General features: G+C 40.8%; 1 protein-coding gene across 4 annotated transcripts in view; it reads left to right on the top strand.

Annotated features, from left to right (window-relative positions):
- Positions 1-13,351, top strand: part of LOC120517926 (receptor-type tyrosine-protein phosphatase U-like) — a 1,019,277-nt gene that overhangs the window by 748,726 nt on the left and 257,200 nt on the right. For all 4 annotated transcript variants that reach the window (XM_039740445.1, XM_039740444.1, XM_039740443.1 and 1 more), the window contains exon 8: positions 7,117-7,428. In XM_039740445.1, the coding sequence (XP_039596379.1) occupies positions 7,117-7,428 (312 nt within the window). The remainder of the gene's footprint in view (positions 1-7,116; positions 7,429-13,351) is intronic.

Raw genomic sequence — 13,351 nt, 5'->3', positions numbered from 1 at the left:
TTGAATATATTGTTCGGATTTAAACTTTAAGTCGGAACTTGTAGATCGTATAATTTGTGTTGCCATCAGGGAAAAAAAAGTACTGTTTCTTCCCAATGAAGAGGCGTATCCGCGAGAATTAAAAGATTTGTTGTTTGGTGAAACTGAAATCTCATGAGAGAAATCATTTCTTATTTTTGTGAAGGCTATTGTCAGACACATTTCTTGTAGAGAGAAAGAAATAATATTCACTCACCGGTAGTTATATGTTGCGTTGTCACGATGTAATTCCAAACACAAAATCAAAATTCAATGGGCTATTGATGAAAAGGTAAAAGCGAAAAGAGATTGAATATATGGACATAGGTGATATGACAGAAGTGTGCCACGCGAGAAGCAGCAGCTGATCAAGCAAAGAGGAGGTAAAAAAAAAAAAATCTGTATTTGTTTCCCATTATATCACCGTTGAGGGGGGGTTTTGGAAGAGTGACCGCATCTCCTTGGTGTGCGTTCAGCCCCCCTCTTCACAACGTGAGTGTCAGACACGCAAAGTGGCAGGTGTATAGTGCTGGCCAGGAGGGTGGGCTTGTAGGGGGGGATTGGCAAGCAAAGCCCCCTAGTCTATTTATAAGGTTTATTTACCAGTACCATTCCTACATAAGGAATGCTAATAAACAGAATTGAGGTGACAAAAGGGATTTTTCTTCACATGTTTTTATTCAAAAATAATATCTTTTCTACTGTGGCAGGCTTCAGTCGGCTCCTCTTCTGGCTCACCACTTCCACAGCGTTGGAAAATATTCTCTCACATGGAAGTGATGATGCTGGAATGCATAGATACTTTGAGTCTAGTTTCCACAATGTAGAATAAAGCATCCTGTGTGTTGCTCGGTATGTGAGGGGGTCCTCTGATCTTGCCAGGTGTGACTCTCTTATATACCTACGAGACAGTAAGAAAGGTTACATATGATGGAAAAAGATCATGTAACTTTCAGCAGTACTGGGTAAATCTACAACATGCAGTGCCTCTGGATTTCCACCGTGGCGCTGGCAGATGCACTGCTTATGTGTTGTTGAGATTCTACATGGCTGTGCAACAAGGCCCACAAGATGTAGTTTCATTGGCTGATGTAGTTGCTCGATGTGTTAACTCAACAACTTCTGGGGTCTCATGGCTCATAAGGCCAGCACACTCCCGTGTCAGCCTTTCTACAGCCACCTGGGCATTACTTTAAAACGAGGATCCAATATTGTGGCCAAAGACATGCAAGATGGTCTTTAACATATTGGCTAGTGTACCACTGATTCCATGACCTATTTGGGAACACTGTCCTGCAATGGCATGCTTAAGCATCTTTATAAGGGGAATAGCCCTGGACCCCAACATCCGCCTCTCCTCAGAGAGCTCTATTGTTGCCTGATTAAATGGTCTAAGAACTGACAGACATTGATTTATTGCCTCATATTCTTCAGCACTGAAAGGTGTTATGTCAGTGCTCAGAGATGCCAGTGCTGCCCCCAATGGTTCTCTCTGCTCATTTAGGCATTGAAACATCCCAAAGGTGGCGTTCCATCGAGTGTCCACCTCTTACACGAGCTTCATTTGAGGCATACCCATATTTTATTGCACAGTTTTCTTTTCTTTTGCACTTGTGCTTGATTTGAAGTGTCCCACACGGTTGCGGGCCTTGCTGTGCATATCTTCCAGCTCTGGGGTTTGGGAAAGAGATTTCCTTACAACGAGGTTTAGCATGTGTGCAAAGCAGTAAATGTGGCTACAGTTCAGCTGATTTACACTCACTACAATGTTGTGGGCCCCATCAGTGACCATGCCACTGACTTTGCCAGTTATTTCCCACTCAGCCATTAACTTAGCAGTAACTTCGGCTATATGAGCTGCTGAGTCGTTCAGGGGAAAGTGTTGTACCTCTAAAAGTACAGTTACCAAATCTAGGCTCCCAGTTACATAGTGGCATGTACCAGTGAGATATGCATTCATGTTAATGGATGTCCACATGTCTGATGTCAAGCTAACTGCTGAAGCCTGCTTTACTTCAGCCATGGCCTTCTCTCTGGTGGTGTTATATGTTCTTGCACCATTGCCTTCGCAGCTTCTCTATTCGGAATGGTGTAAAATGGATCCGGGATTTTAACAAAGTGTATAAATCCTTCATCCTCAACCATGGAAAAAGGCTGGCCATCCTTTACTATCATGTCCATTAAGGCCTCATCCAACCTCTGTTTTCTGGACACTGTGTGGGAGACAAGGTCATGTATCTGTTAGGTTCCTTTATGTTTTGATGAATTTATTATTTTATTAATTATTAATACATATTTTTATTGTTAGGTATATTTATATATACAACTTTTATCCAAATTTGGAGAAATAATTAGCTTACTGTAAGTATTTCCAGCAACAACAGGGTTGCCAGTTTGCTGTGGCGTACTATCATCATGCGTGGCACGCAGGTGTCTCAACAAGGATGACATGTTGTTGTTGTTGTAAGACAACTCTTTTGTGCACAGCAAACACTGCACCTACATAGAATTGTATCATTATAATCCTATAGAATTTTATCATTTCATTTAACAGTGTAAGAATAAGTTTCAAATCAGATCATAAAATGTAGACCATAAGGAGGCAACATATTCTGCCTTATTCAGTGGTATGAGATCAAAGTGCTCCCAAAACGTTGAATGCCGTTTTCCGCCGTCTGTCACCAAAGCTCTCAGAATGTCTCTCTCTCTCCTCACAGCCCACCATTGTTGAATGAGAATGATGCACTTTATGTATGCTACCCGTTAATTTAGCACCAAATCTGTCAAACCGATGAAACACTGTCAAACCAGTAAAGTGCGCTGTGAAGCACTGATGACGTTCGAAGCTTCAAACGGGTCACATGACAGCAGTTTTTTTGACATAAACTCCGACCCAGTGACTCGACTCATTACGCTTCAGATTAACTGACACAAGCTTCGACGCTTCAGTATCATTTTCCCATCTGTAGTCCCCAGGACCGAGTTTGGGAAGCACTGCTCTAGAACAAGGTGAAGATGAGAAGGAGAAAGGAGAACACTTGTGATGCTCTTTACTTTTATAAGGCTGTTCACACTTGTGCAACAATATATTCTGAAGAGCAGTGAGAGTCCACCCCAGAAAGAGTAGGCAAGTAAAGCTGCAGAAGAATATTATGATAACGATTGAAACCTGCACTGGAGTGCACATTCTGTATGCTGGTCTGGGCATTTTGGATGGTACAGTGTGTGGTGGTTGCAGAAACGTGCTTTTAGCGCACACTCCTACCGTCAGTATACCACTAGCAAAGAAAATGGCGACACAATCTTCCTTCCATTTTTGGTTATCAGATGATAAAGACAGTAACACACAGCAGCAGATCTGTACTGAAGCTAGAACAAGTGGCTCCAGGGTCCAGTGCAGTCACAATTTTAGTAATTTATGTACAGAGAAATGGTGAAGTGCATGTTATGTTGGCTAGCAACTCTAAAGTGGTCCAGTGTGAATGAGTGTGCCTTGGAATAGCATGACATCTCATTCAGAATTGCTGTCGTACAGTAACTGCTGTCCGTGTAGACACTGGTGTTGTGATAACAAAGACACAAAATGATGAAAAGGCAGAACAGGCCTCAAGAAATGTGGGAACCTGGCCAGGACTTCACTCAATCAGCCTCAGAAATAGGCCTCACTTTAAAAGTAAAAATGCCCTTCACCGGAGCAGATAAGAGAAAACCTCTGGCTTGAAATGGAGAAAAAAAGTGCCTCATACGTGTTGGATTTAATAAAATAAACAAAAAAAAGTAAGCCTAAATAAACAACCTACAACAAACACGTCCAATCCACAATCCTGGGACTAAATCCAAAGACAACAGCAATAATTCACAAAACCAGAAAATCCAAACCGTACTTACAACAGGCACTTGAGTCCATAAACCACAACTACCAAAAGTATTCTACCAGATCAGTCTCCTCACGCTCGCTCAGTTCAAAGGCTGACGGTGGTCCCTAGCGGTGACGTCAGGATGGACACAGCTCTTGGGGGTTCTCCCCTCAGACCACAAACAACATAATCAAAGAATATATAAGCAAAATACTTATGAAGCAAACATTGCAATATAAAAGGAAAAAGAAAGCCAAAAAAATGAAACTAATAGCAAACACTGTAAACTTATTTTTAAATAAAAATATTAACTAAACTAGAAATAAGCTTAAACCGGATCATAACCCTGCGTGAATCCCATCACCGGGTCCCCACAATGCTAAACTAGACAGTTGCATTAAGGGGTAGATGAATGGATAAACATCGAGACGTTCTGTTCTGTACATCATGCAGTAACAGTCGGCTAAGACTAGTTTTGTGGTCTCTTTTTAAACTAAAAATCACATTTTACCTCTAAAATATGCAATCACAGATATCCTCAGTGGACTATAGTAAGTGTGACAAAGAAGAAGGAAAACCAAATGTGTAGCACACAAGTGTGACAGTGTAGGATTAACACTGTGATTTATGGCAGCTGCTAACTAGGCAGCTCATAGGTCTTACAACTTTGGGGTACGGCTGCTGCCCCCCACGTGCTCATGCCACCCACATATCCATTCTGAATGTAACAGCTAGTGAAATATGAAAACAAAAACTTTGCTATTCATCTTGACTCTTCCAAAGCAGTTTCTAAACATTATATTAACCTTCATATAAATATTTTTTCTGAACATGTGGCTGAGATTCCACACTCTGTGTATTTCCATGTGGTTGGTAGGCATGAGACATCATTTTGTTTTAATGAATTTTATATACCGGTATTTGGTCGAGTACAGCAAATCATAGCATTGTTTCGTAGAAGCACCCTTTCAAATCGATTGAGACTGCCGAATACACAAGTTTATCATCATATTGGAACAGTTCTCATCATGTGCTGAAATGCTACTGGGAGCAGCAAGCTGTAGTTACCGCAGCCCTCAAGAGCCAGTGATGTGAGAATGAGTGCTCGAGGCATCGATAAACTGATCACTGATACTGATGCAGAAAGAGAGGTGAAATCATACAGCAGCGCACCGTGCATGGCACGCATGGCACTCATGGCAGAGAGGAAGCTGCCAAATTCCCAGTGCCTGCTCTTCTGGTCAAGTCAGCGTCTGCCGCTGCTGTGTCCGTGTTCAGTGAGCGTTACTGGGGCTGTTTTCACAGCGGAGAGGTCACAGCCTCATGCAGAGGGTCACTACTCTCATTTTTCTTAAAAGGTAATAGAACATTATAAGTTCTTCCACGGATGCAGTCAGGATCCACATCTGACGGGTCAGTGAGGCATTCAAGCAGAAAATAAAAGGACAGCCATTACTGGAGCCGTGTTTCATGTTAACTAAGTTTAAATTTGGATGCATTTGCACTGCAGTAATTTTAAAAATACGAGTTTATAGGATCGTTATTGTCACGAGTTCAGTGAAATTCTTATCTACATGTGCCAATTAACACGCAATACGTCTTGTATTACTCTAGTGCAAATACTGTATGCTAATATTTGAGATTTTAACAAAAAAAGCTTACAGAAACACACATTTAAACTTGTGTATGTGCACACTGATTTGATGTTATGATACAGAATTTTGATTTATGATGGTCAAATAATAATTCACACTAAACATAGAGTCCATTATTTTAATGTAAACTAGTAACACTCGGACCTGTGTATTCAAAAAAAAGTGGTGCCCGAGAATCTCGTGGCACACAGCACCGCAGGTCACTCTGCTCAGTTTGCTGCAACGTCCTTCATTGCCGTCCAGTGTCAGTGTGGCCATTTGCCTGATAGACAGGCCCCATGCTCACATGGCTGCGGTTTTCTTTTCAGTTAGGTCATTTTGTTGTGTATGACTGCAGCGTGTGATGAACGCGATCGATCAGTCAAACTGCACAATGTGCTTCACTGTCACCATTGCTCGCTGCAGTGCCTTTCCTCTCAGCAGTGCCCCACGCTGCTGTGCTTTTCCTGTCAGGCAGGGCATGGAGCCACATCACCACTTGCCATGAGAAAGACTTGAAGCCCAATTCCGTGGCCGAGGTAGCCAGGACACCCAATTCATTGGTCATGTTACACGTACCATGTCATAAGTTGTTGATTGAGACCCAGTTCAAGGTTCAAGGAGTTCACAAGACACCCCTTAGCATTTTACATGTAGAGATTTCATATTGTGGGAATATTATAATGCGATGACTGATTTACAATATGAATTTGATTGTGGTAGACAGTAGGACTTTAGGGACCTTCAAAACTTGACTTGATGTTGTTTGGAGAAGTTAAGTGGGTTTGACGGGTTAGCTTTGTTTGGATCAATGGCCGTTTCTTCTCTGAATCTTTCTAATGTATCGTAGGCAAAGTGTCATGCCTAGTTCTTGGTGTGCTCTCCCACTATCCATGAGATTTTTCATAGCTTTTCTTGAACCTCCTAAAGACACGAGTGTTAGGCTGACTGGTAACTCTAAACTGGGGTGTGTGAGTGGGCAACAGTCTTCCACTCAAGTGCTGCTAGAAAGTGTTCATCCTAATCTACAAGTATCAGGTTGACCTTGCAGCCCTAAATTTGACGTACTGGGTGTGAATATTCTGTTTCTGTGAATATTGTTTTTCATCCTTCTGTAAGACTATGGTTCACATGTGAGATAACAGACACTGAATACTGTGCTAAATGAACAGCTAGAATCAAAGATTCTTTATAAATGTGGCAACAGGAGACATCTTGTTACAACAAATTGTATTCATTTGAATAACTAACAACGATGAGAATATTGCACGCCCCAAGCAGATGGCCCGGCATTAATTCAAAACCTCACTGCAGTAATACAGTATTTTCTGCTACAGAAAAAGGAGAGCCATTTTCCCCAGTCCCCTTATGTATATTAGTCACACATCTTGTGCCACTGGCGCTTATGACCTGAGTGTCTGCAAATCCTTAATTTGGTACAGTGAGGAGTCCAGCACAGTGTAGTCTTTTATTTCCAATCATACCTGTAACCTTGTTATAAAAACAATATACAGAGCTGACCACCAACACCTTTGAGATCTGCAGAGTGCAATTTCTAAATTTTCTGTTATTGGTGACAACCTCGTTTAATCTGTTTTAACCCACAGAGCCAATGCGGGCATTGAAGGGTCTGACAGCCTCGGAAATTGAATCTCGGCAGCTGACTCTACAGTGGGAACCTGTGGCCTTCAATCTCACCAGATGCCACACTTACTCAGTTTCTTTGTGCTACCGCTATGGAACAGGCATCAGTGGGCATAACAGAACTGTACGGGAGTGCCTAGCAGTGGAGCATAATTCATCCCAGTTTACGCTCCGCAATCTGCCCCCTTACCGTGCCATCCATGTTCAGCTGGTCCTCTCTAATCCTGAAGGCAAGAAAGAAGGAAAGGAGGTTACCTTCCAGACAGATGAAGACTGTAAGTATCTGCTTTATTATACTTGAGAAAAGTAGTTGCCATGTTGAATAATATTTAATGTAGTGATTTTGCTGTTCAAAAAGCCCTTAAGAGTAGTTGTGCCCTGGAATGATATAAATTATGGTGTGGCACTTGTAAATATAGGTGAGCTAAAATTAGATCTACATTATTCAGTAAAGAAGTTACCGCAAATAACAGGCATTACCCTTCTGATCTGAAACAACAGAGATGAACACTTCCCTTAAAATAGGAGCAAATCTATGGAGCTGACATAGAAAAATAGAATTAATCTTACAAGTGATGTACTTTTGGTGATATCCTGAATTTCATTTTACAGGAACTGAGTATCAAACATTCAGGAAAATGAAATTGTATTTGGTTTATTCCTTCTTGACTGCCGTGGTGGCGCAATGTTTGGCACTGCTGCTTCATTCAACAACAACAACAACATTTATTTATATAGCAAATTTTTATACAAAAAAATGTAGCTCAAAGTGCTTTACATAATGAAGAATAGAAAAATAAAAGACACAGAAAATAAAATAAGTCAACATTAATTAACATAGAATAATAGTAAGTTCCAATGGCCAGAGTGGACAGAAAAAACAAAAAAAAATTCCAGACGGCTGGAGAAAAAATAAAATCTGTAGTGATTCCAGACCATGAGACCGCCCAGTCCCCTCTGGGCATTCTACCTAACATAAATGAAACAGTCCTCTTTGTAGTTAGGGTTCTCACGGAAGGACTTGATGATGATGGTCACGTAGACTTCTGCCTTTTAATCCATCCATCATTGTTGGAGCATCATGAAGCTTTGAGTAGGTGGTGGTGGCACAGGCCGCCACCACAAAGTAACCAGAAAAAGAAACAGAAGAGAGAGTAGGGGTCAGTACGGATTTTAGAGCCACCATGAATAGTTATTATGATGAATTGAACATACAGAGTATCAGGATTAAGTTAAAGTGAAGTTATGAGAAGGCCATGTTAAAGTAATGTGTTTTCAGCAGTTTTTTTAAAGTGCTCCACTGTATTAGCCTGGTGAATTCCTATTGGCAGGCTATTCCAGATTTTAGGTGCATAACAGCAGAAGGCCGCCCGCCTCACCACTTCTTTTAAGTTTGAATTCTAAGGAGACACTCATTTGAGGATCTAAGGTTACGATTTGGAATATAAGGTGTCAGACATTCCGATATATAAGATGGAGCGAGATTACTTAAGGCTTTATAAACCATAAGCAGAATTTTAAAGTCAATCATGAATGACACAGGTAACCAGTGTAGTGACATCAAAACTGGAGAAATGTGTTGGATTTTCTTTTCCTAGTTAGGATTCTAGCAGCTGCATTCTGCACTCGTTGCAAACGATTTATGTCTTTATTGGGTAGTCCTGAGAGGAGTGCATTACAGTAAGGCGACTGAAAACAAAAGCGTGAACTAATTTCTCAGCATCTTTCAATGATATAAGAGGTCTAACTTTTGCTATGTTTCTTAAGTGAAAAAATGCATATGAATATGGAATTTAAAATTCAGGTTACAGTCAACTGTTACCCTTAAGTTTTTTACTTCCATGTTAACTTTTAATCCTAATGTATCCAGTTTATTTCTAATAGCCTCATTGTATCCATTATTGCCAATCACTAAGATTTCAGTTTTCTCTTTATTTAGCTTGAGAAAGTTACTATTCATCCATTCAGAAATACCAGTAAGACATTGTGTTAGTGAATCAAGAGAATCGGGGTCATCAGGTGCTATTGATAAGTACAGCTGTGTGTCATCAGCATAGCTGTGGTAACTCACGCTGTGCCCTGAGATAATCTGACCTAACGGAAGCATGTAGATTGAGAAGAGCAGCAGACCCAGGATAGAGCCATGTTGAACACCATATCGGATATCATGTGTCTTTGAGTTGTAATTCCCACAACTACCAAAGAATTTTCTCCCTGCCAGGTAGGATTCAAACCAATTTAAGACACTGCCAGAGAGGCCCACCCATTGACTAAGGCGATTTTTAAGAATATTGTGATCAATGGTGTCAAATGCGGCACTCAGATGGAGAAGGATGAGAACAGATAAATGGCCTCTGTCTGCATTCACCCGCAAGTCATTTACTACTTTAATGAGTGCAGTTTCTGTGCAGTTTCATGCAGTCATTCCCGTGACTGGGTACGTTTTGTGTTCAGTCTGTACATCTCTCCTTTTTATCTAGGAATTTGAGTTTTTGTACCATACCCCAAAGAAGTGCATGTTAGGTTAATTGGCAACTTTAAATTGTCCCCATGAAAGTAAGGCTGTATGTCGACGTGGACAATGTAGTGGATTATCACCAATACAGCGATAGTTCCTACCATGTGCTCAGTACTGCCAGGACAGACTTGAGAGTTGGACCTGTAATTGGTCAAAGCCACTTTGAGAAAGTTCTTTCTTTTTTCTTCTACTCCACGACAGCAGTCTAAGTAAAGAGGCCCAGATTTTCCTTTTCCTCGCGACCTCATCATACAGGATACCAAGGTGTTCCCAGGCCAACGTGTCCTAAGTCTGCCTCATTCTGGTTGGACAGGCCTAAACAGGGAGGCATTCTCATCTGATGCCTGAGCTTTGAAAGCAGGGGAGCAGCCGCTCTAATTTGAACTTTTCCCAAATGTCTGCTATCCTCACCCATGTTTCTAAGGTTGTGCCCAGACACCCTGTGAAGGAAGCTCCTTTCCACTGCTTGTATCTGTGGACTAGTTCTTTAAGTCACTACTCAAAGCTTGTGACAGTTGGTGAGGGCAGAGACATAGATGGACCGGTAAACTGAGAGCTTTGACTTTCTGCTCAGCTCCCTCTTCATCTTGACTGACATAACCATTGATGCCACTCTGATCTACCAAAAGTTATGTTATGAATTCTTCTGGATGAGCAATTAATGTGCACCAAAAATTGGTTATGGCCTTGGATAACAATTGATGTTTCTAATTTAAAAGTATTCATCTAACTGTGTGGTGGAAATGCAGCCTGAGGTTTTTCCTCTACCATAAAGCAGCAACTGTGAAAAGACAAAATCTTTTAAGTGTGTGAGAGGTTTGCTGTAGACACACAGCCCAGGCTTAGAAAGGCTAATGGAATGAAATGTCAAAACTGAAACAGCTGTCTCACCAAAAAACTGAATTATAGTAATTGTCTGATAAAAATAAATGTGTATGTGCCCGTGAGTAGGGATTCTGGCTCTTGCTCTAACATCTCTTATGCCTCGATAAACTCTGGAGCTTTTTGGTTAGACAGCACCATGAAAAGTATTTGTCCTTTCCTGATTTTAGATTGTTGACACTGAACGATTTCAGGTCTTCAATGAAGATCTAATATTAGATAAAGAACAACAGAGTGGAGAAATCACAGTTTTTTCTCTTCTTATTTCTTTAATCTTGTAAGTAAAGTTATCCAACACTAACTAGCACTGTGTGAGTAAATAATTCCCCCCAAGCTACATCAGTGCAGTTCATCTGATTATCACAGCCAGCTCAATATAATTGTCCTAACGGTTGACGCAAGCCGAGGTGCCTTAGGAAGCGATGAAATAAAGCTGAGGATTCACAAACACCTGTGACGCCAATTGTTCAAAACAATATGGTGTCCTGAAATGAGGGGACTGTGTAGAAAAAGTGTTGTCACTTCCACATGGCAAGACCAAAGTGTATGCAAATCCCCTTAAATGAAAGTCTGCCGTGTGCACTTTAATCACGTCTGAATCGGTTGATTTGTAATTTTAAACTGTGGAGCAGAATGGTTAATTAAGGAAAAATGTGTCTTTGTCACAACATTACAGAGGGCACTGTAGCTCGTGAGATGCCTATAGTTGAGTATGTGAAGATAAATTGACAACTCTTTCCAGGAACACAGAGGAGCCTCCATTTCCTACCGCCGGGTACAAAGTTTGCAGCACTACCGCCACCTCACCAACCCAACTGCCATTCTCTTGACCCTTACTTGGAAACAGAATGCAAAATTACTTGCATTTTTCCACTTGGAGCGGTTATTCTACCTGTCCCTGCAGTGATGAGATGTTTTCTGGGAGATGCACCTTGACATTCTGTTAATAAAGGTTGCTAACAAGCAGGGAGGCAGTGCGCTGTTACAGACTTAATACTAACAAGTGCAGACGCAAGAGTAGCTCAAAAAATACAAAAATCTAAAATGGACATCCCAGAACACCATATTATAGCAATTTTGCACAGAAGATACACTAATAAGCGCAGTCATGAATCTTTAGGGTCCTCATGTATAAACGATGCGTACCCACAAAAATGTTGGATACGCTCATTTTCACGCTCACTTTGAGATTTATAAAAAACTAAACTTGGCGTAAAGCCACTTACTGCATTTTAATGGCAGCCTCACACCATGTGTTTGCACGTTTCTGCTCAGTTTTGCAAACAGGCAGCACCCAGCAGCAAAGCAGTGCTACAGTTTCTGTGTGGTTTCCCTTTCTTTTTTAGATTCACATCCATGATACAGGCTATACCAAGTACGCCGAAATGAATTTCATATCATTTACAAATTGAATTGCCTTGAATGTAGTCAGTCTGTAACAGTATACTGTAATGGTGCACAGAGTGACCAAACTATTCCAACTAACATACTGTAGCTGCTTTAGCATTGTTAGAAGACATCGGAAACAGAAGAAGTAGAAGTGAGCGCTTATTTACGGATGATGATCCCTAGATTCTAAGTCCATTTAGATTTCCAAGATACTGTTAGTAGTACTAGGGTGTTGTACCGTGTTAGCCATTATGAATGTAGTGAAAAGTCAAGCAAAATAACACCTTTTATTGGCTAACTAACAATATTACAATATGCATTTCAAGGCAACTCAGGCCCCTTCTTCAGGCAAGATGCTGTTAGAATACAGTGGAACCTCGGTTCACGACCATAATTCGTTCCAAAACTCTGGTCGTAAACCGATTTGGTCATTTCCCCCATAGGATTGTATGTAAATACAATTAATCTGTTCCAGACTGTACGAACTGTATGTAAATATATTCTTTTTTAGATTTTTAAGCACAAATATAGTTAATAATATCATAGAATACACAGCGTAATAGTAAACTAAATGCATTGCATTGAATAACACTGAGAAAACCTTGAACAACAGAGAAAACTAACACTGCAAGAGTTCGCGCTATAGCGCTACGAACCGCTCGCTAAAAACACTTTTTTTAATATGTTTTAAGCACAGGGAAAAAAAAATTAACATTTGAAAAATAATTTAATAAACCACCAAGAAAAGTAACATTGCAACAATGCACGCTATGAACCGATCGCTGTAAACAGAAGTGAAGTGGAGGTTAAAATCCAATAGAAAAAAGTATTCATTAAATACAACGAGGTTAAAACAATGCTCGAATCGGTCTCTTTAAAACAAGCCTGGTGCATTCTTTAACTGCCTTCTCGGCCTTATGCGTCCAGACGTACGTCCGTCTCTCTCTCGCGTGTGTGTGTGTGTCTCTGTGTCTCTCGTGTCTGTGTGTGTGTCTGTCTGTCTCTCTCACTGCAAAGAGAATGCAAAGGGAGAGACTGAGCACGTGCGGAAATCATCGGCACGCACAAACTGAAAGGGAAACTGGCTTGTTCATATACCGAGTGTGTGGTCGTGAACAGATGCAAAAGTTTGGCAAACTTTTTGATCGTAAACCGATTTGTACATGTTCCGAGACGTTCGTGAACCGAGGTTCCACTGTACTAGGATGTATACTTGATTATCATTTCTGTGATTAAATGCATTAAAGTAGGTATATTACATTTTACAGATAAATTGCTAACTTCATTTAAATCATGTACAGTGTTTGGGGAGGCAATGAGTTGGTACGCCGTGCTTGCTGATGATACTGGAGTGACTATGCACACACTTTTATGCATCTGAATTTTTTTGTACACCATGTTTTAGTGTG

The sequence above is a fragment of the Polypterus senegalus genome, chromosome 17 (assembly GCF_016835505.1).
Source record: "Polypterus senegalus isolate Bchr_013 chromosome 17, ASM1683550v1, whole genome shotgun sequence".
Taxonomy (NCBI): Eukaryota; Metazoa; Chordata; class Cladistia; order Polypteriformes; family Polypteridae; genus Polypterus; species Polypterus senegalus.
This window is presented reverse-complemented; position numbering and strand designations above follow the sequence as displayed.